Genomic DNA, 26,075 nt, shown 5'->3' with positions numbered 1-26,075 from the left:
ATAGGACTGTGTCGCAAACACAGTTGTATAACCTGCTTTTTTAGATTTAGGAACAGTTCCTGTACCATGGACAGCCTAGTTGTGGAGGCAGGTCACATGTCCTACAGCAAGGCCTGGGGATCCCTGGAGTCCCCCTGTCCCCAGTCTCCGCTCTCCATCAGCTCTATGACTGAGGCTCCTTTTTAAAAGCTATTGTTATTTCCCCTGAGGCCGGCATCCCTGAGCAGTGCGGAGTACAAGGCCGCCAGGCATGCCTGGGAATTTACTTTTCAGTGTGATTTATTGAGCTCATTCCTGGCCTGGGCTCTGGGAACTGTACTACAGAACCAGTCAGGTAGCCAGGGACAGACCCCTCCCCCCCACCCCACCCCACCCCCACCCCCCGGGAGGCGAGGCTGTAGCAACTATTTTTACATTTTCACCAGACTGAGGACTAGGGAAACTAGCACCCAGAATTCTAAGTGGAACAGGGGCAGACTCAATCCCAGGACTCCTCCCTGCTTCTTCCTGGCACAGAGGGGTGGGACCAGAAGGGAGCCTTCCCACCCCTATCCATGGGGTGACTGAGGAAGATGGCCATCTCTTCCCCACAGTCCTGATCAGCTCTCGGGATTCCTTTTCAGAGCCTTGGGCTTTGGGTGTGGGAGGGGAAGGGGACCCACACCCTGAGTCACCCTGTGCCCCCTGTGCTTTATCCACAGACCTTTGTGGGCCACGTCAGCTTCTTCAAAGAGTCAGACTTCTCACCCTCGGTGGCCTTTGCCTCTCTCTCTCTCTTCCACATCCTGGTCACACCGCTGTTCCTGCTGTCTAGTGTGGTTCGGTCCACCGTCAAGGCCCTAGTGAGGTGAGAGAAAGACCCTAGTAAGGACATTCCAAGGGCTGTCCATCACAGGACACACCTCCCTGTGCTCTGGGCCTCTTTTGAGCAGCTGTTATGGGAAAAGGCTCTATGATGCTTAGACAGCAATTAGCACAATGTCTGGCTTCCCCGGGCAGTAGCCATTGTGAATAACTAGTCTTAACCTAAGTGATCTTAACACAGCCAACCTTGACTAGTTTAACTAGTAAAACTCAGCATCAGCTACCCTTATCATACAAGAAACCAACTTTAACAGTAAACCAATCCAAACCAAACAAAGTTACCTGCGATCCAGACTACTCCAAATGACAGGTCAAACTTTTTTTTAGAAAACTGTCCTGGGGACTGTAGAGTGTTGACTCAAGATAGTACGCTTGCCTAGTAAAGGCAAGGCCTGGGTCAGTTCCTATCACTGTAAAATAAATATGTGTATATATAAGCTTTGGTGTGGAATGCTCACCAGTAACTCCAAAACCTGGGAAGTAGAAGCAGGAGGGTAAGGAATTCAAAGCTATCCTTGGCTACACTAGTAAGTTTGAGGCTAACCTGGGCTACATGAGACCCTGTCTCAAAACAAAACAATACAAAAAAGAAAACAGGGCAGAGGGGGGAGGGGGGACAAGATGGCGTAGTGGGAAAAGATGCTTGCTGCCAAGCCTGGCGACCTGAGTTCAATCCCCAAGACCCACATGATAGGAGAAGATCGCTCCTTAAAGTTGGCTGTAGCAGGAGAGCCTCCCCAACCCTACTACACAAAATAAATGAATACATATTTTTTTAAAACTCCTGGTTACATCTGTTGCCCGGTCCTATGGAGCGGCCCACGGAGCAGCCCCCTGCCACGTGGCTTTTGTAGGAAACATTTAGGACCAGGTACCCACTGAGAACTGTTTTCTGAGCTCATGCCTCCTCCTCCTCCTCCCCCCATCCTCTGCCCCCCAGGGGTGAAGGGCATTTCTTTGCTTCCTCTGCAGTGTGCAAAAGCTGAGTGAGTTCCTGTCCAGTGCAGAGATCCGTGAGGAACAGTGTGCCCCCCGAGAGCCTGCACCCCAAGGCCAAGCGGGCAAGTACCAGGCGGTGGTAAGTGTCCAACCTACCCCTGGTACTCCCAAGTTTCACCTACGTCGTGAAGTTTGTGCCCACCCACTCTGGAACCTCACATTTCCCCCCAGAAGGGGTCCTCCCAGCCCAGAGGCCCTCACCTCCTAACCATCCACAGCCCCTCAAGGTTGTGAACCGCAAGCGCCCAGCCCGGGAAGAGGTTCGGGACCTCTTGGGCCCACTGCAGAGGCTGACCCCCAGCATGGATGGAGATGCTGACAACTTCTGTGTCCAGGTGAGGAGTCCTCAAGCCAGTATCCACACCCCCAGCCTCAGTGCCATCTTCCAAGAGAAGCTTAGCCCCTTCAAGACCAAGAACCTGAAGAACCTGAGGTCTGAGTCCTCTATCCAAAGGCCCCCTTGCCTGGAGGACTCCTGAAGCCAAGCATAGCACTTCCACCCCACTCAGCAGGAGAACTCCCTCCTCACTCTCACTAGGGTGCCTCAGACAGGACTTAGTCCCTACTGTCCGCCCCTGGGAGCACTCCTAGAGTTAGAAGTGATATTCACTGATCTTCATCGGGGAGGGGAGACAGGGACACACCATACTGAAAGTCCTTCCCTCTCTCTCCTCTTCTGCACCATGCCGGGGATGGACAATGAAGATCATCGGAGGCTTCTTCACCTGGACCCCTGATGGAATCCCCACCCTGTCCAACATCACCATCCGTATCCCCCGAGGTAGGGCTCACCCCACCCTTCCAGATGTGCCCTCGTGTCCCAAAAGAGAGGAAAAGCCAAATCAATGTTTGCTGAGCACCTGCTCTCTGTTGCCTAGCTGGGTATTCTGAGGTCTGAATTCTAAACAGAAACCGGCTACAGCCAAGATGAGGTCACCTTGATGTCAAACCTTCTGTTGCCAGTGACATCTTAACAGGTGTCAGTCAGACTTGAGTGTTCTGGGAGGATTATGGAAATGGAGAGTCTGAACACAGCCGTGTTCTGGTCAGGCCGGTGGCAGAGGGTCATAGGTGGGAGCTATGCTGGAACTGTGGGAGGACTATAAGGAGTACCAGGAGGAGCACTGGGGTGAAGCAGAGGATGTCGGGAGTGGAGGACGGACCTGGGAAGCCAGAGAACACTGTCAATTCCAGAAGGAAAAACTCTGGAATATGGAGCTTCCCAGGGTTTCCAGGTGGGGAGGAGGGTGGGGAGGAGAGTCAGAGCTAAGTGTACATGTCCATCTAGTCTTCTGGGTGAGAGTTGTTCAGACTCCATCCAGCTTCCATTCCATCTACTGCTCTCCATTGCTGTAGGCCAGCTGACCATGATTGTGGGGCAGGTGGGCTGCGGCAAGTCCTCGCTCCTTCTGGCCACCCTGGGGGAGATGCAGAGGGTCTCCGGGGCCGTCTTCTGGAACAGGTAACATCTGCTTCTCTCCCTCCAACCACGCCTCTCTGTGGAGGGTGTACCACTCATTTACTGACCGTCTAAGTGCCTTGAGCAGACACTCAGTAAATGCTATTGACTTTCTTATCGTATCATCATCCGTGTCCATTTAACCCTTGCTGTGTGATGCGTCCGGTCCTTTGCACAATTCCATGCATGAATGAATACCAGCAGAGCATTACTACCAATTCTCTTCCTATAGATGCGAGCTATATTTGCCCTAATTCACACAACTAGCAAGAGGCAGAGCAGAGATTCGAACTTAGTTCTTCTCACTCTTTTGTTTTCTTTTTTAATATTTTTATTAGGTATTTTCCTCATTTACATTTCCAATGCTATCCCAAAAGTCCCCCATACACCCCCCCCATTCCCCTACCACCCACTCCTACTGTTTGGCCCTGGCGTTCCCCTGTATCTCATATTTCCTGGGCTATATTTCCTCCTAATCAACATTGGTTTCAGGTTTTTCTTCAGCAAAGCAGACTGGAACCATTCAGTGTGTGTGTGTGTGTGTGTGTGTGTGTGTGTGTAGGGCCCAGAAGTAACCCAGGCAAACACTGCTTTCCAAAGAGATCACTCTCTTAATTAAAGAGCCAGAACCTTAGGCTGAGTCTGTCATGGATCTATTATTTATGCCCACCTACTTCTAAAGGGCGGTGAAATTAGCTGCTGAGAGATGAATAGCAAATGGAATCTTTAAAAGGCAGGAGAGGGAACCCTGAGAAATAAAGAGGGTGGAGAGGAGTGCAGAACCTGCACTCAGCCGCAGCCACGCCCACAAAGCCTGGCTCTGCTCTGCCATCGAGGAGGGAAAGAGGTGCTCTAGCCCCCCAGCTGGAATTCACAGCGCTTAGTCAGGATGGTGGGGGAGGGGTGCAGCCAGTTCAACAGGGGGGCAGCTTGCCCTACAGGTTTGTCTTTCTCTCTCTCTCTCTCTCTCTCTCTCTCTCTCTCTCTCTCTTTAAGGAAATTAGTTTTCTCTTTTTTACGGAAATGACGGTGACAGGTTTTGATAAACCCGAGCAGAGAGAATTGCACGGTATCTTTTTTCCAAACTGCCCCCGAATGGTATTTTCCAGCAGTAACAAGTCTCCCTCCCTGCTGTGGCCATGGGCTAGCAGGTGAGCCCTTTGGGTTCCCTGATAGGTCCTGTGGTGTGGGAGCAGAATGGCCCTGCCTGCAGCAAGGTTCCCCAGCAGTTCTCTGGGGAGGACCTAGAACTGGTTTGAGCTCAGGCCACGGCTAGCTTTGATAACAGCTCCCTGGGGCTCTGGTGAAGCCCGTCATTTAGCCATGTGTCTGGGACAATTCAGAAGCCTCCGTGAACTGTGAGCTGAAGAAAGCAGCCAGTGCTTATCCGGTCCCTTAGCAAGGGTGACCTCACCAAAGCCAGCCACTTCGTGGCAGCAGCGTCACTTTCTGTCAGTGTTGGAGCAGGACACTAGAGTTGGCCACCTCCCTGGGTCCTATTCCTAGAATATTAGTCTCTATACTCCATGTTGAAGGCAATCTGGGTTCAGTTTCTCACCAGGGTAAACCTTTTCTAGAAGAGATTACAGAGTTCAAGCCCGGAGCTGCCCCTCCCTCTCTTCACCTTCTCGATATCCCACCCCCACATTATCACACTAGCTCCTCTGACCACCAGAGGTAGCAGATGACATGAGATACCAGTGATTCAGCTGGTGGCCTCTCCTTCAGGATGCTTCAGTGCTGGGGTCTAGCTGTTGCCTCTCTCCCTTTAGAAAACCTGCCCCAGCCAAGGGCATGCAAAGGGCCGTTCCATGGTGGCTAAAGCTGGGTGCCTTTCACATGCCAGGCGCTGTCCAGGACGCTTCAGTGTCTCCGTTTGTCCCCTCACCCTGTTCTCCCCACTCAACAGACGAGAAACCGAAGTGAAGCAGGTTACACCGTTCTTATCCTGGCATAAGTAGAATTTGCAGCCAAGTGGGCACCTGTGAGCTAAAGGGACCTGAGAGCTTCTGGAAGAAATAACTTCTCACCCGATGACCCAAAAGTTAGCAGCCTCTTTGCTATGTCACAGGTACATACACACACACACACACACACACACACACACACACACACACACACCCTTCACAGAGCCACTACATGAATCCTCAGGTTTTGCGCTCATCAAAACCCACCTTTCTCAATGGGCCTGTTTGAAGCCAGGAGGAAGGCTGAGGCACCAAGATTCTTGTTCCTCAGAATCCATCTTGCTCTCCTCCATGGGCTAGCTCCCCCTAGGCATACCAGGTTAACCTGTAGCCATCCCTAGACTGTGAGTGCACATGCCTGGCTCAATCTTGGCTTCTCCATACCAATACATTAATTCCACCAAGATATATTGATTGACCCCATCTGTGACGCCAGACCCTGTGCCCAGTCACAGAATGCAATGATAGTTAAGACTTGGCTCCTTACTGGGCATGGTGGTGGCACATGCCTTTAGTGCCAGCACTCAGAGGCAGAGACAGGCAGAGCTCTGTGATCTCGAGGCCAGCCTGGTTTACAGATCAGGTCTCCGGGCAGCCAAGCCTGTCTCAAAAGCAAAAAGGGAGGGCAGGAAAATCAGTAGCACCAGAGCACCGGACAAGGAGGAGCTCTGTGGTCCGGGGCTGGGTGTGGGGGGACTCTGAGAAGCTCCTTGCAGGTGGGTGTGAGCTCCTCTAATGGAAAAGGAGGGAGTGGAAGAGGAAGGTACCCAGATGACGTCACTGTCTAGGCAAAGGCTTGCTGATGTCAACGAGCATGGCTCCGGGTGCCTGAAGTACTACTGAGTGTGTGGGATTCAGTGGCGAGAGGCAGATGAAGGGAGCGTGCCATGATTAAACGTAGCAGCATGAGAAAGACCGTGAAGCTGAAAGGCTGTAGAACGGCCTGCTTCTGATAAAGGACGATGGAGTAGGGGACGGGACCAGGGGAGAGGTCAGTTGACTCTGAGAGAGTCTAAACTGATGTGGCTGAGTTGGTTCCATTTGTCCTGAAAAGCCCTAGGTAGCCCTGTCTCCATCTGGACACCTATCTCGAGGCAACGAGCTAAGAATGGGAGCTAAGAACGTTAAATGCTTCTCGCTCCTGGGAGGAACCCCGAACCCAAGACATTGGCCCTCGGGTCTTCTGAGAGATGGTGCCCTTGCAAAGTGAGCCAAGAACAAAATAGCCTTTAACCTGGAGACCCCTCCTGGTAGCGCCTACAGCAAGCCTACAGCCAGAGGCCAGGGTCTCCTTACCAAAGCCAAACCCTGGTGGCCAGGAGACCAGAAAGAGTTCCAGGGGTGTGCAGGGCCGGAAACTGGGAGATTAGGGAGGTACGGCATCGAGATTGCTCTGGGGAAATGGAGCTTGTTGGTACAACTGCTCATTTATTCCTGCAAGGACCAAATGAGCTAAGTACGGCTGAGCAGGCAGGAGCAGATGCTCTGGGGCAAGCTGCCTGAGATGAGATTTGATCTGTGTGTTTTGGAAAATTCCATAAGCATCCTGTACCAGTTTCCCCTTTTAACCCGCGGGGGCGACGAGAGGATTAACCTAGCATGTAGCAGGAGCCCTAGGAATATTATGATAAAGGTTATTATTCTGCTATGGCCCTCCTTGCCAAGAACAAAATTCCCATACTGTACTTCTAGCCTCTCTCCCAGGAGAGACCACAGTCAGCTCCCCGGAGACAAGAACCACGTTTTATTTTTCTCTCTGAATCCATAGTCACTTTAGCAAATGAATTCATTTACAAATGAATGAACCAGGGACAGCTAGGGACTGTATTAATGTGTGTCTCTCCCATAAGCCTTTGCCCAAGTTGCTCCCTAACCCAGGCTTCTGCACCCACTCTGGGGAGGAGCCAGCCCTGAGACTGCAACCCCACATTGTGCTTTGATCGGTCCGTTAAGGCTCCAGGCTATTCACTAAAAGCCTTTCTGCTTAAGTAAGGGGAGGGAGGTCTGGCCCTTGCCCCCAGGATACTCCAGGCAGATAGGGCTATGTAGAAGGAGACCCAGGATGGAGAGTTGACCTGAGCAGATGCTGGTTCTGAATCTCAGAACCACGTGACTCCCACATGCTCCCTTTCATGAGTCACCAGCCTCTCCCTGGCTTCCTGACTCAGTTAACTGTCAGCCTGGGAGTTTCCAAACTCCCTGTGTAATCTCTAAGAAGAAAACATGTTAATAAAAGTCAATATTAGCAGACACGCTCAGGTACATTTCGTTTCCTGGGAAGTGAAAAATAAGGCTGTCAGTCCTTCTAATGTCCCCAAAAGCCATCAGGAAGTAGGTCTCAAGAAAGCACAGGGTGGGGAAAAGGTGACAACGTACAAATCTGGTTTTCCCAGGACTCCCTGATACCTTCTCTCTACCACCTCTTAAAGCACCTGCATGTGACCTGTCAGTGTGTCTGTCTATGCCCAATAATACCCCCACTTGCTGTGGGACTTTCCCAGAGCCTGCCTGTTGGTTTGTGGTGTTTGGCTCCAAGTTGCCTGACTCCCACCCTTAGATGTACCCAAGCGTGCTGAGGAGAGACTGGGGACTCGGGTGCCTCCTGAAGGCGACAAGTGGACAAGAGACTCGGGTAGGACCAGCTAGGCGTGGGAACCAGGTGGCCTGCTTAGTTCTGACTGTGCCACTTCCTTGCTCCACGACCTCAGGCAGGCGACATCACCTTCCTGGAACTTACTTTCTTCCTTTTAAGCAATGAAAAATACCCTGCCCTTTCTTTGCATCTCAGAGATCTAGCCTTGGCAGCCACTGCACAGGGGGCTATGAGTGGGAAAAAAATACTTCGGGACACTCACAGGCCTGAAGGAGGGAAGAACAGTGGACTGTACGGGCCCTGTCCTACCTTGTCCTACCTGAGGTTTTTTTTTTTCTTTTCTTTTCTTTTTTTTAACATAATGTATATTTATTTAACATTTAATACACAGTATACAGAATATGCAGCCCATACATTCTGCTCGGTCTGTCCCATTAAGAAGGCACCCCTTGGTTCTTTGTTGCTGTTCTTTCTTTTCTTTTCTTTTCTTTTCTTTTCTCTTCTCTTCTCTTCTCTTCTCTTCTCTTCTCTTCTTCTTTCTTTCTTTCTTTCTTTCTTTCTTTCTTTCTTATCAAACAGGGTCTATCCACATAGCCTTGATCCTCCTAAATCTTATATAGGTCAAACTGACCTGCACATTACAGAGAACTCCATGACTTTCTCTCCTGAGTGCTTAGATTAAGGTGTCTACCCGAGGTTCTTCATCTCCCGTTTTAATTCATCGCCAGGATCTTGAATGAATGCTGGGGGCCGTGAGTTACTCTGCACTGTTGTGATCAGAACACCTGAGGAACTCATTTAAGGGAGGAAAACAAATTAGGCTCAAGATCCCTTTGGATCTCTGTGAGCTTGAGGCCAGCCTGGTGTATACAGTGAGTTCCAGGTCAGCCTGAGCCACATGAGTGAGACTCTGCCCTTAAAACAGGCAAACAAAATCCATAGCCTTTGGCCCAGTTGATTGGGTGGGGCGTATGTTGTGGCAGCCGGGAAGGATGATAGACAGCTTCATGGTTCATGGGAAGCAGAGGGACAGAGGGTGTAAAAAAGACAGGGAAAAGATAGCCACAAGGTCTCACCCTAGTGACCCACTTCCTCCAGCTAGGTCCCACTTACAGCTAGGTTCTTCCCAACCTCTACAACCTCCCTAAATAGTACTGCCAAATGGAGACCCAGTGTTCAGTACAGGAGCCTGTGGGAACACTTTATATTCAGAGCACAGTGCGCACTGAGGCACTCGGTTCTCCCTCTGCCTGCACTGTGTCAGACAAGCACAGGGCAGAAGGGCAACCCCCCTGCCAAGCCCCTCACTGCCCACCCACACACTCTTCACTCCTCGCCGAGCTATGTGCTGTGCTGCTAAAGCTAGCTTGCTCTCTCTCTCTCTCTCTCTCTCTCTCTCTCTCTCTCTCTCTCTCTCTCTCTCTTACACACACACACACACACACACACACACACACACACACACACCACAGTGGTAAGGAAATAGGGACTCCTCATTAGCCTCCTCTAGACTTCCTAGGTAACTGCACACATGCACATACCCACACAGACACACAAATACACATCATTAAAAATAAAATTCAAATGCACCACAAGCTAGGGAAGCTACACAAGTATGAAGAAGATAAAATACATGTACTATCTCACCTTCTTGTGCTTCCTGTCTTTTTCATTTCATCCAGTTGTGTATCATCTTCCTCAAAATTCTCTAACACTTTGGTTCCTCCTACTTTTTTCTGGGCTCCTGTAGTTCTCTTTCTTCTGTCTGTCTGCTTTCACCCATCAGACTATGGCCCCTGCAGGGCAGGCTTTGTGCCATGGTGTAGCTTGGCACACAATGTGCGGGCCAGGAGAACAGAGGTACCCTAGAGAGATTCAGTCAGCAACTGCTTGCTTGCTGTGCCGTGCTGTGTAAAAGGCTGCATGCTCTATGTAATCCAGAACTTGGGTTCCCAGAGTCTGCGGGACAGTGAACTCCAGTTTCTGGGAGTTCCTGTCTCAAGAAAACAAAGTGGAGAGCAACTGAGGAAGTCACTCGATGAGGACCTCTGCCTTGAACTGCTTACCCACATGAACAAGTACATACAAAATATACACAGATGTGTGCTCGCATGCATGCGCGCGCACACATGCACACACTCCAGCAGTCAGTGAGAGAACATGCTTGCCAAATGTACTAGTCTTTACTTTTTAGCTTAAAATATATACACAAAGCTTTGGTAAGGCTCCTGCTAGAAGTTTAGGGATACAATAGAAAGAGGAAGGAAGTGATCCCAGGTTAGCATCCCAACTTCTTCCCCTCTTTCTGACTCTGTTGAATAGAGCCTATTCTCCAACCCTGAACCTCAGTGTGCTCATCTGTAAAGTGGGGACAGAATGCAGTAGAAGTGCCAGACTGAGTGCCAACTCCTTGGCACTGTGCACGGCAGTAGCCACTAGCAAGAACTCACCCCTCCTTCTCTCTTCCCCCATGATTAATACGCCTGTTAGCAAGCTCCATTTATTACCGATCTGTCACGTGCTAAGCACTGTGGGGGCTGGAAAAGATGTTCTTCCTGACTTTAAATCCCACAGGGCACACCAGGCTCACACAGGCACTGATGGAGAGCAAGGCAGTCCATTAGGAGTGCTAATTGAGCAGCTGAGATCGAGATGAACAGAGCCAGGGCTGAGTCAGGGCTAGAGGAGGGCGTGCTGAGTCCTCGGGAGGCCCTGGAGAAGCAGACCACACAGCCTTTGCTACTCTGGAGGAAGTCTCCCGAGAGAAACTCACCTGGGCTGTGGCCACAGGGCAGGAGTTTGTCAGCTCTCATCCTGGGCTTTAGCCACAGGGCAGGAGTTTGTCTCATGTTAGTGCTCTGCCTTGAATTGTTGATCACAGCAAGCTGGTGCTTGGAGAAGCTGGGTTAGGAGGAGCTGGGAGAGTGGGCAGGGACCACACAACCCAGAGGAAGGGGCCAGGGATTGGTGACGGCAAATGCCTCATGACCTCACTTGGTCCTGCCCCAGAGTAAGATGAGGACCTATCAGATATTTGTTATTTGCTGCCTGTGTGGCTTTGAACATGTTACTTAGCCTCTCGGAGTCTGATATATGTGCAAAATAGCATTGAGAAATCAAAATGATCCTCTGGGTGATTATTTTATGGATTAAAAGTGACATACTTCCACAAAGGCTACATACCTACATATAAAAATAAGTAAATAAAAAAATAAGTTAAAAAAAAATAGAAACCACTCTATTACAGTGCTTATCAGGATTTATAAAAGCTCAATAAATGATGGCTGTCTTCAGCATTATTAAAATAAGATAACTGGGTGCAGTGGCTCAGGTCCACAGTCCCAGCAACCAATGGGTGCAGGCAGAAAGATCAGGAGTTCAAGGTCATCTTTGGCTACAGAACAAACTTGAGGTCAGTGTGAGCTACAGGAGGCCTTGTCTAAAAATTCTAATTTAGTAATTATAATCCTAAGAGCCTGCATGAATGCAGAGAGGGTTGCTTTTCCCACACGTGTATATCACAAGTGCACATTTTGTTGGTGGAAGTTGTTTCTGAACGGTTGAAAGGTGTTGAGCTGGCACAGGAGAAAGACCACAGAGGAACTTAGCCCCATGATTCAGATCTGTTTCCCAAAGGCACCTCTTACTGTGAGAGATTCACCTCCCTGCACTGGCAGGCTCAGGAAAACAGAAGGTGGCCCGTCCTGCACACTGCCGTTTCCTGCTGTTTAGAGACAGCTGCCCCAGTTATTCCTCACCCATTCTCAGACCCTGCAGACTGAGAGACACTGTGTGCAGCGATGGTAACTGGGAGCATCATGTTCCCTCCCTGAGCTCGGCTGTCCAGGGTAGGAAACCACCTCGGTGCCCAGCCAGCCTCTCTGCTGCCCCAGGCCAACACCAGGAGCACCAGCTGAACCCATGCTGCTTGGAGGGTCCTCCATCAGGTGCTGAGGTTGAGATGAGCTGATGTGCACCGAGGAAGCCACCGAGACCCCTGGAAATGGGGTTGGGGGAGGGGAGGAGTAGGGACTGCTTCTCCATGACGCTCCAGTGTGATGGACAGCAACGGGAATAACTGCTGTTTGTCTTTCTGTCCGACCCAGCAGCCTTCCAGACAGCGAGGGAGAAGACCCCAGGTATTGCCTCAGGACAAGGTTGGCATGAGCGGCGTGGTGGAGCCTGTGAGAGAGAGTGCTAAGTGCGAATCCAAGGTTGTGCTGTTTCATGTTCCCAGAGCCATGGGGCTAAGCCATGCAGTTCTGATGAAGGCAAACTATGGTTTGCAGAGGGGAGAATAAAAGAACCTTAGATGTGATAATGCTTTTTACTCATCCCAAGGTCCATAGCGCATACACAGGTATCAGCCATCTAGGGTATTAAAATACCACGGTGAGAGGAGCGTGGTGACTCATACCTTTAATCCCAGCACTCAGATAGAGGAAAAACAAATTGTCTGGGCCCGGAATGTGACTCAGTTGGTAGAGTGCTTGCCTAGCATGCACAGAGTCCACTGTTCAATTCCCAGCATTGCATAAACCAGGTGTGTTTCTGCACGCTGTAACCATATTGCTTAGGCTATAGAGGCAAGAGAATCCGAAGTGCAAGTCAATCTCCATAGGGAATTGGAATCTAGCCTGCGCTACATGAGACCCTACTCGCCGCCGCCACCCCCACCAAAAAACAAACAAACAAAAAAAAACCTGTCATGTTGAATAGAGTTAAAAAGTAGCTGAGTTGTTGCCAGAGGCTGGAGAGAGACAGGAGAGAGAGAGAGTGACTACTTGTTACACAAGGTTTGTTTGGAGGTGACCATGTTCTGGAACTTAGTAGCAGTGCTGGCTGAGTAACCTAGTGAATAAACTGAAAACCACCAAGATTAATGTCAGGAGCCAGGGCTGCCAGCGCACACCTGTAATCCCAGCGCTTAGGAGGTGAGTGCACGAGGATCAGAAGTTCAAGGCCAGCCTGGCACACGAGAATCCCCACCTTGAAACTAAAAAGAAAAAAAAATGTAGTCGGAAACAAATAATTAGAAAAATGTTTGTTGAGAGGTTCCAGGGATCTCAGGGGAAAAAACAAAGGTCTCTAAGGAGAGGAGGTGGGCATCTCTTGTGCTCCACAGAAAACTCGGGTGTGTTAAATATGCTCAATGAAAGTCTAAGAGTTCTAAAAGAAATGGATTGTTGACAAAGAGACAGCACAACCTTCTCCTTCTGAGAATTCAGGGGAAACCTAGAGGCGGGCGGGCCGGGCCAGGCAAGGTGGCTCCTCTGCAAATCACCAGTTGACAGAGGCATCACCCTCCAGCCCCAGAGACACCTCCTTCCTGCGGCTTTCTGCCTTGTCTGCCACTTTGTCCCCAGTGTGGTGACAGTCCCAACCTCTCAAACCTTAGTGACTGCACAACTTGAGCCAAGGCCTAGACACGTGAAAGTCTGCGTGTGTCAGAAGATAACAAAGTAACAGCATTTGACAGTGGGGCTCTTTGGAGCTGGCCACGGCCCAGTGCCCGTGTGTCTCCCTGACTGGTTCCTCTAGCGTCTAAGTCTGTATGCTGTGTGCGGCCACGGCTAATGCTCAGAACCTCTCTCTCAGCTTCCAAACTGTAGGTGGCCACCCCGATGCTACAGGTTCTGTCAACTGCCTAGCCCAACCTGGCGACAGTCAGAGTACCCTGCCCAGTTGGGTGCAACTTTGTTGGCCTGAGGCTTTGGCTTGCTCATTTGAACCTAGCTTAAATGCTAAGGCTATGAAGTCTGGGCAGACCTCCTACCTCTCTGACCCTGGACGTTTCCCCCCATGAGGCCTTTTCCTCCTGTTCCCCCTCTTAAATGAACCAGGTGCTGGGTCTCTTCCCACACCCACATGGCCTGGCAGTGAGGCTCTTTGGGCTAACCCCATCTAGAATCTCATGTGTGGCTATAGACAGGACACTAGGGCTTACGTAAGCAGTGGGTAGCTGGTTTGAAGGAGCTAGAAATCTCCAGGGAAAGCTCAGCCCATCAGGGGTGTCTGACCTGTGTCTTTCCTCCACTACAGCAACCCAGAGCGGGAGACAGCAGCCGACTCGGATGCCAGGTACTTGTGCTGGGTGTGTAGAGCCATTGTGCCCTGGGAGCGGCTGCAGGTCCTCTCTGGCCTGGGAGCTGCCCCATCTCTTAACACCATGCTTGTTCACTCTCAGCAGCTTCGGGGGCAGGGGGATGGGAAGGAGGGGCTTTGGAAACTACAGCACACTGAATGTCACTTTCTTGGCTCTGTGTCTGTAAAACATGTCCTTCTGTGTAGAGTCCAGCAGCTGCTGAGGGTGTAAGGAGGCCAGGCTAAGGAATTGCTTAGTTTGGCGACAGTTGGGGGTCCTCCTCCCTGCCTCAGGGTTGCGGTGGAGCTGGAGAAGGCTCAAGTTAGCAGTGAGGGGCTGGGGATTGGGAGGTGATGAAAGTCTTGAACCTAGCCACCTGAGGCTTGGACTTTCCAAGATGTTCCTTTGGGCCTTGAAGCCTCAGCACTATGCCAACAGTGGCTCTATAGAGTCTCCTTCTCTGACCTGGGAGACTTCCCTCCAAAGGCCTGTATCGATTCTCCTTTTTAAATGAGTCAAGTCCTGAGTCTCCTCATATACCCGTGTGGTTAAACAGTGAGGTTCCTAAGTCTGTCTGTACCCAGACCCCTGTGTGTGGTTGCAGGCTGTGTCCCTGGGGTTACAGAGACACAATGTGGTAGTGGAGGGAACGAGAAATCCTTTCGGAGGTCTGAGTCCGTCAGGAAGAGCTTGACTTGTGTTACCCAATACCCACCATGGATTCCTGTCACGTGCCCTGGCTGCCTCAGTTACGTCCACCCTCTTGCCCCAACCTAAGCCATTGATCGTACTGACAGTTGCTCTGAGCATGCGCCCTGGGAAGACTCTCACACTCAGTCTGTTCCAGGAGCAGAGGCCCCGTAGCCTACGCATCTCAGAAACCATGGCTGCTAAATGCCACGGTGGAGGAGAACATCACCTTCGAGAGTCCCTTCAATAAGCAAAGGTAACAGCCTCCAGGAGAGGGACTGGGGAGGGCTGGGTGTGCTCCTTGGCACCTGGGCATCCTGCAGTCCAGCTAGCATCTTCTAGGCCATCTGGAAGGATTCAGATGCCCCTGGGTTCCAGCAGCCTCTTCCCATGAATGAGAGGAGGGAGAGGGTGTTGCTGCCTTGTCTAGCTAGGACTGAAGTGGAACTGAGTTATCCACTGTGATCTCTAGTCCTCACCCCACACACACACATGCACACAGGCACACACACACACACCACAACATTCCCTAATAACTGTCATAGCCACTGATCACTTAGCAGTTGCCCAAGAAGGGTACGGTACCAGGCTCTTCATACATGCGCTCTTACCTGACACAGTAACACTCTTGTGCCCATTTTATGGTTGAGGAAAACAAGGTTCTGAAGCTTAAGCAACTTACCCAAGGCCAGTCAGTAAATTGCGGAAATGGCTGTCAAATCTGAAGCTGCCTAAGGACATGTGTCACCAAGAAACTCCGAACTCTCCATGGACGCTGCCTGGCACCTGTTCAGGCTAAAAGCTGGCCAGATGACGATAAGAAAAGCAAGCTAGGCAAATATTTGATCAGCCATCATCATTACCACCTCCAAACACTCAGCAGTGGTTTGCCCAGATGGTGCCCCAGCATGGGCTCTGACTGCATTTCCCACCACTCAGGGACCATAAGCCCCCTCCCATCCCTCACTCAGCTTATTTGCCTCCATACAATTTCATCCTTCAAATATTTAACTTGCCCCAGGCTGTGTAAGCGCTGACCTTAGCTCTTTTCCATTCTCATGGTGTTTGCTTACACAAGGCAGGAAGTGCATTAAAGCCATCACTCACTGGGGCCCAGCAACCCGCAGGCTAATGACCATTCGAGGACTGAGGCCCCACTCTGACCAGGCCTATCAGCTGACCCACCCCCCTGTCTTTACTCTCCAGGTACAAGATGGTCATCGAAGCCTGCTCCCTGCAGCCAGACATAGACATCTTACCCCATGGAGACCAGACTCAGATTGGGGAACGGGTTAGTGGCAGCCTCTCCTGTCCCCTGCCCCCATGTTCCCACTGTGTCCTGAGGTCCTTCTCGGGAAGCATGAATGATGGAACAGAACAAAGGAAAGGGCTGAAGAGCTTCAAGTAGTATGAAATTGTGAGGACCATTGTCCTGTGTTGTGTGACTTCTCCTGGGAAAGCATAGAGAAATCTCTGTTCATCCCAGATAGGGCAGCAATGTCAGACTAAAAGGCAGTTCCCCCAAAGTCTGTCTTCGTGAACCCATGAGTCTGTTGGGGTTAATTACAGGAGTATGAGTGACTCAAAGGCAGCTATATATCCCAAAGTCCACTGCAGCAACCTGTGCAACTCACTGCAGTTTAGCAATTGCTTCTGCTGATAAAACCATGGGGAAGGCCCTATGAATCTTGTAAGTTTCAGGAGCTTTTTGAACCTTGTGAGTTTGCCTTAGTTCATGAATACCATGTGGTTCCTTAGCTCCCTGAGTCTTATAAGTCTCCTTCCTTCATCCAGGAGAGAACAGTTCAGTTTGGAGGAGCATTTACACAGAATTCTGGCTGATGGGAGAGGTCAGCCACTCCAAGCTGGGGGATAACTACATCTCTTCATTGAGCCCCAAGTGCATAGTGAGAACCTGAAGGGCTGAGGGCATGATCTTTTCCTCTCTTTTGATGACAGGGCATCAACTTGTCTGGTGGTCAGCGTCAGCGAATCAGTGTAGCCCGAGCCCTCTACCAGCACACCAATGTTGTCTTCTTGGTGAGTATCCCAGATGAAGTTTCCCTGGGGCCCTCACTTCTGACTGCCTACCTGCTTGATTCTGTAACATCATCATGGTTCCCTAACATCACCATCACCACCACCATCACCACCATCATCACCACCATCATCATCATCATTCAACAGCCTCCCTAACCAGGATCAAATGCTAGAGATACTGCCTTTATCTTACTTAGAGAGAAACTGAGGCAGGCTAGAACAGTGCTGATAACCCACTCTGGGATTCCCAGTGAGCCTTGCAATAACCTTGAAAGGGTTATTGCACACACAAGGGCAGGCGAGCTGTGGCTAGAAACTACCTCTCTAAAGGAGAAAAGAGCAGCCCCAGCTGTCGACACCTACGCAGCCCAGCTATCAGAATGCAAACACACGGAGTGTGTGGCCCCACTTCCCAGCCTGTGCTCAGGCTAGACACTGCTAATTAATTGCCAAGCTATCATTCCAGAGAACTCAAGGGGTCCTCAGAACCCTTTAACACAGCACTCTAGCCATCGAGCATGAGATAAAACTTGCCTACCTCATGTCAAGCTCTGGGCTAGGTGCCTTGGTTTGTACTGAAGGAATCTTAAGACCCATCCCTTGACCTCGAAGCTTTGAAGTTTTATTAGGGGGACAGACTCACACACATGCAGGAAATATAGCTAGTTCAAAACTAAGCTGTGTGGCCCAGACCATGAGACAACTTTAATGGTGGGAGAATTCAGGGAGGGCTTCCTGGAAGAGAGCCTTGAAGAGTCAATCAAACAAAAGGACAGTGATGGACAAAGGCTCGGCACAATGAACATCAGCTCCCTGACCCTAGCTTTATCTTCTCCCTCCAACCCTTCAGCACACACAACAATCCTTGCTAGTGATGTTTCTCCCATACATTCTTAGACCTGGCCCACGATCAGCAGTTATGAAGTTCTAGCCCACCCAAGGTCCCACCTGATATATAAACAACTCTGTTGGATAAAAGTCCAGTGGCTGTTTTCCTCCGTTCATTAAGTTAATTGGTAACAGGCGTAGGCTCAGGGTGTGAGATCTTGGGGGCCTTGCAGGCAGGAGTATCCAGATGATATGATCTGGCTTTGCCCAGGGTTGTCCCTGGGACAGAGAGGATGGAAAAGTTAGGAGCTGGTCAGGGAAAGACACAGAAGGACTCGGATTAGGGTGAGTGGTGGGTGGGAAGCAATCACTGCGCAGAAGGCAGAGCAGCACACCACACGGAAGGGACAGCTCTGGCAAAGGCTAGAAGGGTGGGCTCATTGGCAACCTGGAATGGAAGGAGCTTGGGAAGGTCAGGTAAGAAGTGGGGCTAGGAAGGAAGTGTGGGCAGACTAGAGAGGGACTGGGAGACTGTACTAAGGAGCTTCATAGGAGATGGGTAGCCATCTATGGTTCAGGAGACAGGGAGCAAATTGATAAGGTCTGTTTAAATAACTGAGACATTTGAGCCCCAGAGAGGTTAGGTGGGTGGTCCAAGGCCTTGTAGCCAACCTTCGTCAATACCTAGATCAGCTTCGTTAGAACTCCAGAGAGTTCAGCTTACCTCGGCCATTCCCTACAAGCCTGCCTCTGCCTCATCTTTCTCAGGATGACCCTTTCTCAGCTCTGGATGTCCATCTGAGCGACCACCTGATGCAGGCTGGCATCCTTGAGCTGCTCCGGGATGACAAGAGGACAGTGGTCTTGGTGACCCACAAGCTACAGTACCTGCCTCATGCAGACTGGGTGAGGAGCCACAGAGGACAGACTATGGAGCTCTGTGTGTGTGTGTGTGTGTGTGTGTGTGTGTGTGTGTGTGTGTGTGTGTGTGTGTTTGCGCGCGCACACGCATGTGCTCTTCAAAAGAATCAGCCATGTGACCCAGAAGCAATGGCTGATAGCCACAGCACAAGATGCCAGTCCTAAGTGGTTTTGTGCAGCCCAATAAACACTTGTAGTCCAGTCTTGGTGTGGCTCAGGCCTGAGACACTCCCAGCCTGCCTTGGTTCCTTTCTGGTGTATATTAGAGGAGCACCGGACAGTCTGAGGAAAAGTAGACACTCAGTTCTTACCGTCTAGAAGGCCTTGTCCTGCCTGCTTCCCCTGGCTATGTATGATCTGTTTAGATGGGAGAGCCAAGCCTGGGTCTTTGGCCTTTGGGGATGAGTGGGTTGGAGCCTCTGTTGTGTGGAGGATGCTGGAAAAGAGGCAGTAGTCCTGTAGACCACAGCACTCCCACAGAACATGGTGCTGTGAACCCCATGCTGACTAACAGAAGAACTAACCCTGTTCTTCAATAGATAGGGACATACTTCTCTCCGTCTCATTGGGGATCGATTAATGCTAAGACAAAGACAATGAGCCTTTGGAAATCTACACCTGCCTACTCCTAATCCAAAATGTCCCTGGACAGCCGCCACAATCTGAGACCCTCTCAGATCTTTAAGGCTGAGCCAAATAGGCCTGTTAATTAATTTCTCTCAAAATAAATCTTCCATGGGAAATGTGAACCTCCTCCACTATGATAAACACCAGAAGAAACAAAATTCTGAACGCTATTAAAACAGGTAAAGTGACTTCAGAAAGCCAGGTGGTTGTAGTTCAGAACGACCCTGAGTCCAGTAAGGCAGACATGGAGGTGCCTGGTTCCTTGCGGTATCTGTGCACAGGATCCCAGGATGCACGGCAGCTATGTATGGTGGTGTCGTTGGGTGCAGCCATACCTGCTTGGACTAACAAGCGTGTTACCACCAACTGATAGACTCTACCATCAGGTACAGCTCAGGATAACATACAATTGGCCTACTTAGCATATGGAAACTGATGTTGATGGGGTCCTGTGGGTAACCTGCTTTGCTGGCCAAGGGATACTCATTAGTTCTGCAAAGACACCCACTGAGGATGGTTTTTGACAAGAGTGGGTTGCCAGACCACACAGGCAGTGGATTAAGGTAGCTATTGATAGAGCGTGAAAGATGCTACACCCCTGTCTCAGACTCCTCTAAGGGAGCCAAACCTGTCTCCTGGCTGCCCTGGCAGATCATTGCTATGAAGGATGGCACCATTCAGAGGGAGGGGACGCTCAAGGACTTCCAGAGGTCTGAGTGCCAGCTCTTTGAGCATTGGAAGACCCTCATGAACAGGCAAGACCAAGAGCTGGAGAAGGTGAGAACATAGGGGTCACACAGCCGCCCCTGGATTCTAGTTCAAGTTCAGATTCTGCTTCTAGATGTGCCTGCCTTGCCTGCTCTCATCCCCCGCCCCCCAGGAAGTCTCCAATTGACAGGGTAGCGTTATACAGAGGCAAAGGGAAAAGCTGGCCCCTGTGCAGGGACCCAGGACAGAATCGGGTGCACACACATGCCATGTAGTTGAAAGGCTCCCGAATCAGCTCAAGCTAGCTAAACAAAGGAAAGGACCCAGGTAAGGAATTGTCAGTTCACGAAACCAAAATGTCCCAAGAGAGCGGTGGCTTCGTTTGTCACCAGATCACCACCAGGATTCTGTTCCTCTCTGTCGCTTTGCTTCACTGCTCTCAGATCAGCCCCATTCCCAGGCAGCAGTGCTGTCTCAGCAGCCCTGGGATTCTTTTCTGCAGCCACAGAGAGCTTCTCACAGTTCAGTCTGGTCACGTGCTCATCACCCTGACTGGATCGTTGCAGCTAGGATGGCGGGATGTGAGGATTAGCCAGTCTATGGCCATGATGCCACCTGAGTTGCTCAGATCTCAGAGACCAAGAAGAGGAGAGAGATGGGTGTGGTGGTGCACACGTGTAATCCCAGCACTGGGAGGCTGAGGCAGGAGGGTGAGAAGTTCAAGGCTAGGCTTCTTCCTGCACACAACAAGAGTATACTCCTCTGAGATACTGGGGTGCTGTTAGTCGACAAAGAGAAGTTAATTCTGGTAAGATGAGCATGTGTCTATGTGTGCCTGCCCTAAGGTAGAAACAGCCTGTAAGCCAGTCATCACTAGGTAGTCGCTCCTAACCTCCACTTTCCCACAAGCACACTGTGGGAAGAAGACATTGGCCAGGCTCCTTATGTCTTTCAGGAGACAGTCATGGAGAGGAAAGCCCCAGAACCGTCTCAGGGCCTGCCCCGTGCCATGTCCTCAAGAGATGGCCTTCTGCTGGATGAGGACGAGGAGGAAGGTATGGCCACCAGCCTGGGGGCGCAGTTAACACCAACGATATGCTAGTTGCTTTCCTTTTGCTAGGTCAAACTACTGACAAGAAGCTAGCTTAGGAAAGGTCTGTGTGGGTTTGCAGGGATATGGTCTGATGGTGGCATGGAAGGCATGGTGACCGGAGACGGTCACATTGTGTCCTCAAGAAGCAGAGGGCCATGAATGTTCAGCCCACTTTTTCCTTTTTTTTTTTTTTTTTTCAGTTTAGGACCCCAGCTTAAGGTATGGCGCCGCCCACAGTGGGCAGGTCTGCCCACCTTAAGTAGCCTATTGTAGATAACCCCCCTCTCTGTTTGCCCAGAGGTTTGCCTTATGGGTGATTCTAGTTGACAGTATTAGCCATCACACAGAGAGAAACTGAAGCCCCGGGGGTTCTGGACATGGTCGAGTAGTGTGGTTTGATTAAGCGTCTTCTTTCTCTCTATGTTTTCCCATCTGTAAGTGGGAATGAGATGTCCCCTGGTTGACCTTCAGAGGGTTGTGATCTGTGAAGCTTCAGGGTGGTTTCTTGCGACCTGCAGAGGAGGCGGCCGAGAGCGAGGAAGATGACAACTTATCTTCGGTGCTGCATCAGCGAGCCAAGATCCCATGGCGGGCCTGCACTAAGTATTTGTCCTCTGCCGGCGTCCTGCTCTTGTCCCTGCTTGTCTTCTCCCAGCTACTCAAGCACATGGTCTTGGTGGCCATTGATTACTGGCTGGCCAAGTGGACGGACAGTGCCCTGGTCCTGAGCCCTGCTGCCAGGAACTGCTCCCTCAGCCAGGTACAACTGCAGTCCATAACAGGGCTGGTGGAGAGGCGGCGGGAAGGCTGAATCGGCACACAGCCGCAGGACACACTGACTCGCTCTCTTCCCACTTAGGAATGCGCCCTGGACCAGTCTGTCTATGCCATGGTATTCACCGTGCTCTGCAGCCTGGGAATTGCACTGTGCCTTGTCACCTCTGTCACTGTGGAGTGGACAGGACTGAAGGTGGCCAAGAGGCTGCACCGCAGCCTGCTCAATCGCATCATCCTGGCCCCCATGAGGTACCCCAAACCTGACCACAGCGGGGCAGGTCACTATGCTCTGCATCTTAAATCCCCCATCTATGAAATGAGCACCGATGACCTCTGTCCCAGGCTTGTGGGGGTGACTCATGTGTGTGTATGTGTGTATTTGTGTGTGTAAGTGTCCTTATGCAAGAAGCAGGGAGAACTGGCATTTGCTCAGCAGACCCCTGTGAGCATCTTATATGGCTGGTTCATTGGACAGTCCCATCAGCCCTCAACCTGAGCATCTATGGGCTTCTGATAAAGCTAATTTCCTTCCCTGGGTGATATAATCTCTCTGCCCACAAGTTCCACTGCCTCCTCTCCCCAACTCCCTCTGCAGACTGCATTTTCTGACACTGGGGGGTGGGGGGAGTAGGATTAACTGTTTGAATCACCCTAATGAGATGGAACAGAGCCCTGAAAGTGTCAGGTGTCGAGACGCTTTAACATCATGCCCGACTGGCTGGTCAAACTGATATGCAACCACATGAGCATGCTGGTTCCCCGGCCTCGTGGCTTCCAGACCTCTGTAACTCTACCTCATAGCTAGCGCTCTGCTTGGCTACTCTTTGACTCTCCAGCTTTGCTGACTCTGTGGCTGGGGGACATGGCGCCTCGTTAACTTACCCTCTGTTTGCCCCTAGTCAGAAGTTCAGAAGTTCTCTGGCAGGGTTGGGCCAACTCCAGGTCGCAGCCAGAGTGCTGACAGCTGACATAGCTTCTCACTGTCATCCAGTTGACAGACTGTCCCCAGGGAACGGCTCTCCTGGGAGAGGGCTCTGTGTCCCAAGGGAAGTCAAGCCAAGGAGGTTCTCAGTGGTCACGGTGAGCCTGAGAGTCAGGAAGGCTAAACGGAGGCCAACACCCTTTTGAGTAGCTGCAGGAATTCTCAAGGACACAGGCCAGATATTTGCAGACCCACAAAAGCAACTGCCTCTAGGAAGTGAGATCCACAGATGGTTCTAGAAATATTTAAATCAAGCAAATAGCTGCCCTCGTTTCATAAACAAAGAGTAGATCAGTCAATAACTAATTCTGGTTCTGCTTGCCTCTTAGGTTCTTTGAGACCACGCCCCTGGGGAGTATCCTGAACAGATTTTCATCTGACTGTAACACCATTGACCAGGTACTGACTGCTGTGCTGGCCCGAGAGCCCTGGGAGCTTTTCCTCTTAGACACTGGCCTCCACATAGATGTGCAAGGCCCTTTGTGGGGGGCCCAGTGTCCCTGAGTTGGGAGCCCAGTGTCCCTGAGTAGAGAGCCCAGTGTCCCTGAGTTGGGAGCCCAGTGTCCCTGAGTAGAGAGCCCAGTGTCCCTGTGTGGGGAACCCAGTGTCCCTGTGTGGGGAGCCCAATGTCCCTGAGTGAGTGGGGAGCCCAGTGTCCCTGTGTGGGGAGCCCAATGTCCCTGAGTGAGTGGGGAGCCCAGTATCCCTGTGTGGGGAGCCCAGTGTCCCTGAGTGGGAAGCCCAAGTGTTCTGCTCTGACCGACACTGCCTTGGGGTCTACAGCTTCCCCTGAGAGCTTTCCTAAGACTGAAGGCTGTTTGAAGATTCCACTGGCTCATTTAGAAAGGTTCCAGAATATTCTGAATATTCACATGGGTTCAGCCTATCTCCTTTACTGACATCTTACTAGATGGTGAGAAAACAGAGTCTGGACTCCTGCCCCCAGAGAGTTTGCAGGGCAGCCAGACAGATACACATCAGCCTGGAATAAAGTAAGAGACAAACATGACAGCAAATGATACTCCAAAGAGTCTAACATAGCAACATCCCCACTGTCTCCCCTTTGTCCCCAGCACATCCCATCCACGCTGGAGTGTCTGAGCCGATCCACTCTACTCTGTGTCTCCGCCTTGACTGTCATCTCCTACGTCACACCTGTGTTCCTCGTGGCCCTCTTACCCCTAGCTGTGGTGTGCTACTTCATCCAGAAATACTTCCGAGTGGCGTCCAGGTAACAGCAGCATTTCCTGTCTGGCGGGCGGGGGTTGTAGGAGCAGGGATAGGATGTCCTTTGCGATGGCAGTTTGGTACACTTGCCAGACTCATAAAAGTGATAGCCATGCTTCTCAAAAATTGAAAATAGAAATAACCGATAGAAATGGGGGAGATGCCCATCCTAACGTAACGTCTCATCTGTAGGCGCACGCTCTACAGTTCATACCTCAGTTGCTCCCTGGGGAGATGGGACAGGAGCAGGATGCTTCCCCTTAGGACTGTGTGATCCCAGGAGCCAAACTGACTCAGGAATCAGCACTGGTCTCTAATGGGGGTCGGGGGAGGGACCAGGAGATGAATTAGCTCGCTTCCAAGTCCACAGGGGTGCAGAGCATGACTGGGAACCTCGACTGCACTGAGGCTCCTGCAGACGCTCTCATGGATCATATTTACCCATTGAGACTCACCACACAATCACACACACACACACACACACACACACTCACACACATACACACATGCACACACGTTTCCTACTCAAAGTATTCTAATATATTCTCTAGAGAGTTCTTCCTAAGAGTGATTCTGTTAAACTCACTGATTCAAAAAATTAGAATGAAAACTTAAATGACCCTCTAGGCCACAGTTACTCAAACCGCCAATTACAACCATCATTAAATCAGATACTGATTCATAATTAGCATTTTGAAAACAGTGAGGTAGAACCAAGCCTAGGAGTGAGTTATAGCTTGGGTAGAGCACTTGCCTATCATGAACACACGTTTCACACACATATATGTGTCTGTGTATATGCATTCTATTTGGATCTATAACATAAATTATCACAACATTTCACAACATGAAACCTATGCTTTGGCCATGTAAGCACGGCTCCTTATTTGTGATACAAAATGTACTGCTTTTATACTTCAGGTCATGGTCATAAAAGCTAAGTACCTTTCCCGAGTGCGTACAGTTGATAAAGAAACAAAATACTGCCTGGCAACAATGATCATTATGTTTAAATGCACTTTATATCCTAATCGCCTGCCCATAAGACTCAACGTTGATATAAGTGGCTTTTTGTTTGAATGGCTCAGAATCTCCAGGCACCCTGTGGGGCGGGGAGCACTTTGCATTGGCATTAGCAAAATGGCAGTGTCTTTTCAAACATACCGTGGTATACACACCATGGTACAAGCTGTCCTGCAAACTTCACCTCTCTGCCAAGGAGGGCATGTTCGCCCCATTCCTCTGATATCTGGCTCTTGCAACAGTGTCTAGGAACACTGCTCTGTGTTTTCCAGCTGGCCTACCTGGCATATGATATGTGGCTGTGGGGAGTAAGAGGCCCCTTGTTGCCATGGAAACCAGTAACCTCCTCTCCCCACCCAGGCTCCTGGCCTAGGATGCCCTGAGGCCCGCTGTGGCTCTTAGGCAACAAGGAACTGAGAATCTGGCCTCTCTGTTCCTTTGACCACTGTCCTATATAACCTGTGAAGTGGACATATATACATACATACATACACACACGCTCGCGTACACACACACACACCACCCCCCTATCTCAGTGCCAGCTGTGAGGTGGACATTGCCCAGGATGGTTAGCCGGCTCTGTTGAAGCATTCCACATAAGCATTCTCTTTGGCACGCCCAGTAGCATCCCAGCAACAGAAGCATCCCAGTGTTGCCATCTCAGCAAGAGAGAAATGGAGACTGACAGAGATGAAGTTGCCCAGCCTGGTGCATCCCAGCTGAGGCTGAGCACAAGCTGCCGTCCTAACCACTCTGTTCCTACAGGGACCTGCAGCAGCTGGATGACACAACGCAGCTCCCTCTGCTCTCACACTTTGCTGAAACCGTGGAAGGACTCACCACCATCCGTGCCTTCAGGTACAAGCCCAAGAGTCCCCCAAGGTGGGAGTGGAATGGAGGGTGGTGAGCCTCAGACTCACAGGTATGATGACTTCAAAGGACCCAAAGCATTACCCGTCTTAATCACACCTTAGGCCTGCGCAATGTCCTCTAGCAGGGACAGGCCATGTGGACTCCAGGTGTGAAATCCTAGCCTTACAGACAAGCTGAGGGCCTCAGAAGTAAGGTGGGACATGACAAGAAACCAGCCTGGGACAAATCTGTCCACACTGGAAAGGCCCTAATACCTGAGGCCTTCCAAGGTCAATGTTACCAAACACCAAATAGGGTGCTCACTCTACACTGTGACTCT

At 50.7% G+C, this 26,075-nt stretch overlaps 1 protein-coding gene across 13 annotated transcripts in view; it reads left to right on the top strand.

Annotated features, from left to right (window-relative positions):
- The window catches only part of Abcc8 (ATP-binding cassette, sub-family C (CFTR/MRP), member 8), a 75,517-nt gene that overhangs the window by 41,234 nt on the left and 8,208 nt on the right, over nt 1-26,075 (top strand). For 7 of the 13 annotated variants that reach the window (XR_001785505.1, XR_882027.1, XR_001785504.1 and 4 more), the window contains exons 12-29: nt 702-847; nt 1,837-1,942; nt 2,082-2,198; nt 2,569-2,644; nt 3,220-3,325; nt 11,989-12,039; nt 13,925-13,963; nt 14,815-14,913; nt 15,864-15,948; nt 16,617-16,697; nt 18,294-18,431; nt 19,725-19,850; nt 20,737-20,836; nt 21,393-21,634; nt 21,734-21,900; nt 22,963-23,032; nt 23,707-23,864; nt 25,649-25,741. Coding sequence is in view for 4 of the 13 variants with exons in the window: in NM_011510.3 (NP_035640.2) it covers nt 702-847; nt 1,837-1,942; nt 2,082-2,198; nt 2,569-2,644; nt 3,220-3,325; nt 11,989-12,039; nt 13,925-13,963; nt 14,815-14,913; nt 15,864-15,948; nt 16,617-16,697; nt 18,294-18,431; nt 19,725-19,850; nt 20,737-20,836; nt 21,393-21,634; nt 21,734-21,900; nt 22,963-23,032; nt 23,707-23,864; nt 25,649-25,741 (2,000 nt within the window). In the remaining 9 variants the exon portion in view is untranslated. Of the gene's footprint in view, nt 1-701; nt 848-1,836; nt 1,943-2,081; nt 2,199-2,568; nt 2,645-3,219; nt 3,326-11,988; nt 12,040-13,924; nt 13,964-14,814; nt 14,914-15,863; nt 15,949-16,616; nt 16,698-18,293; nt 18,432-19,724; nt 19,851-20,736; nt 20,837-21,313; nt 21,635-21,733; nt 21,901-22,962; nt 23,033-23,706; nt 23,865-25,648; nt 25,742-26,075 lie in introns of all 13 variants that reach the window. The other 6 variants (XR_001785506.1, XM_006540749.1, XR_001785511.1 and 3 more) reach the window with 4 other exon arrangements.

The sequence above is a fragment of the Mus musculus genome, chromosome 7, assembly GCF_000001635.26.
Source record: "Mus musculus strain C57BL/6J chromosome 7, GRCm38.p6 C57BL/6J".
Classification (NCBI taxonomy): Eukaryota; Metazoa; Chordata; class Mammalia; order Rodentia; family Muridae; genus Mus; species Mus musculus.
This window is presented reverse-complemented; position numbering and strand designations above follow the sequence as displayed.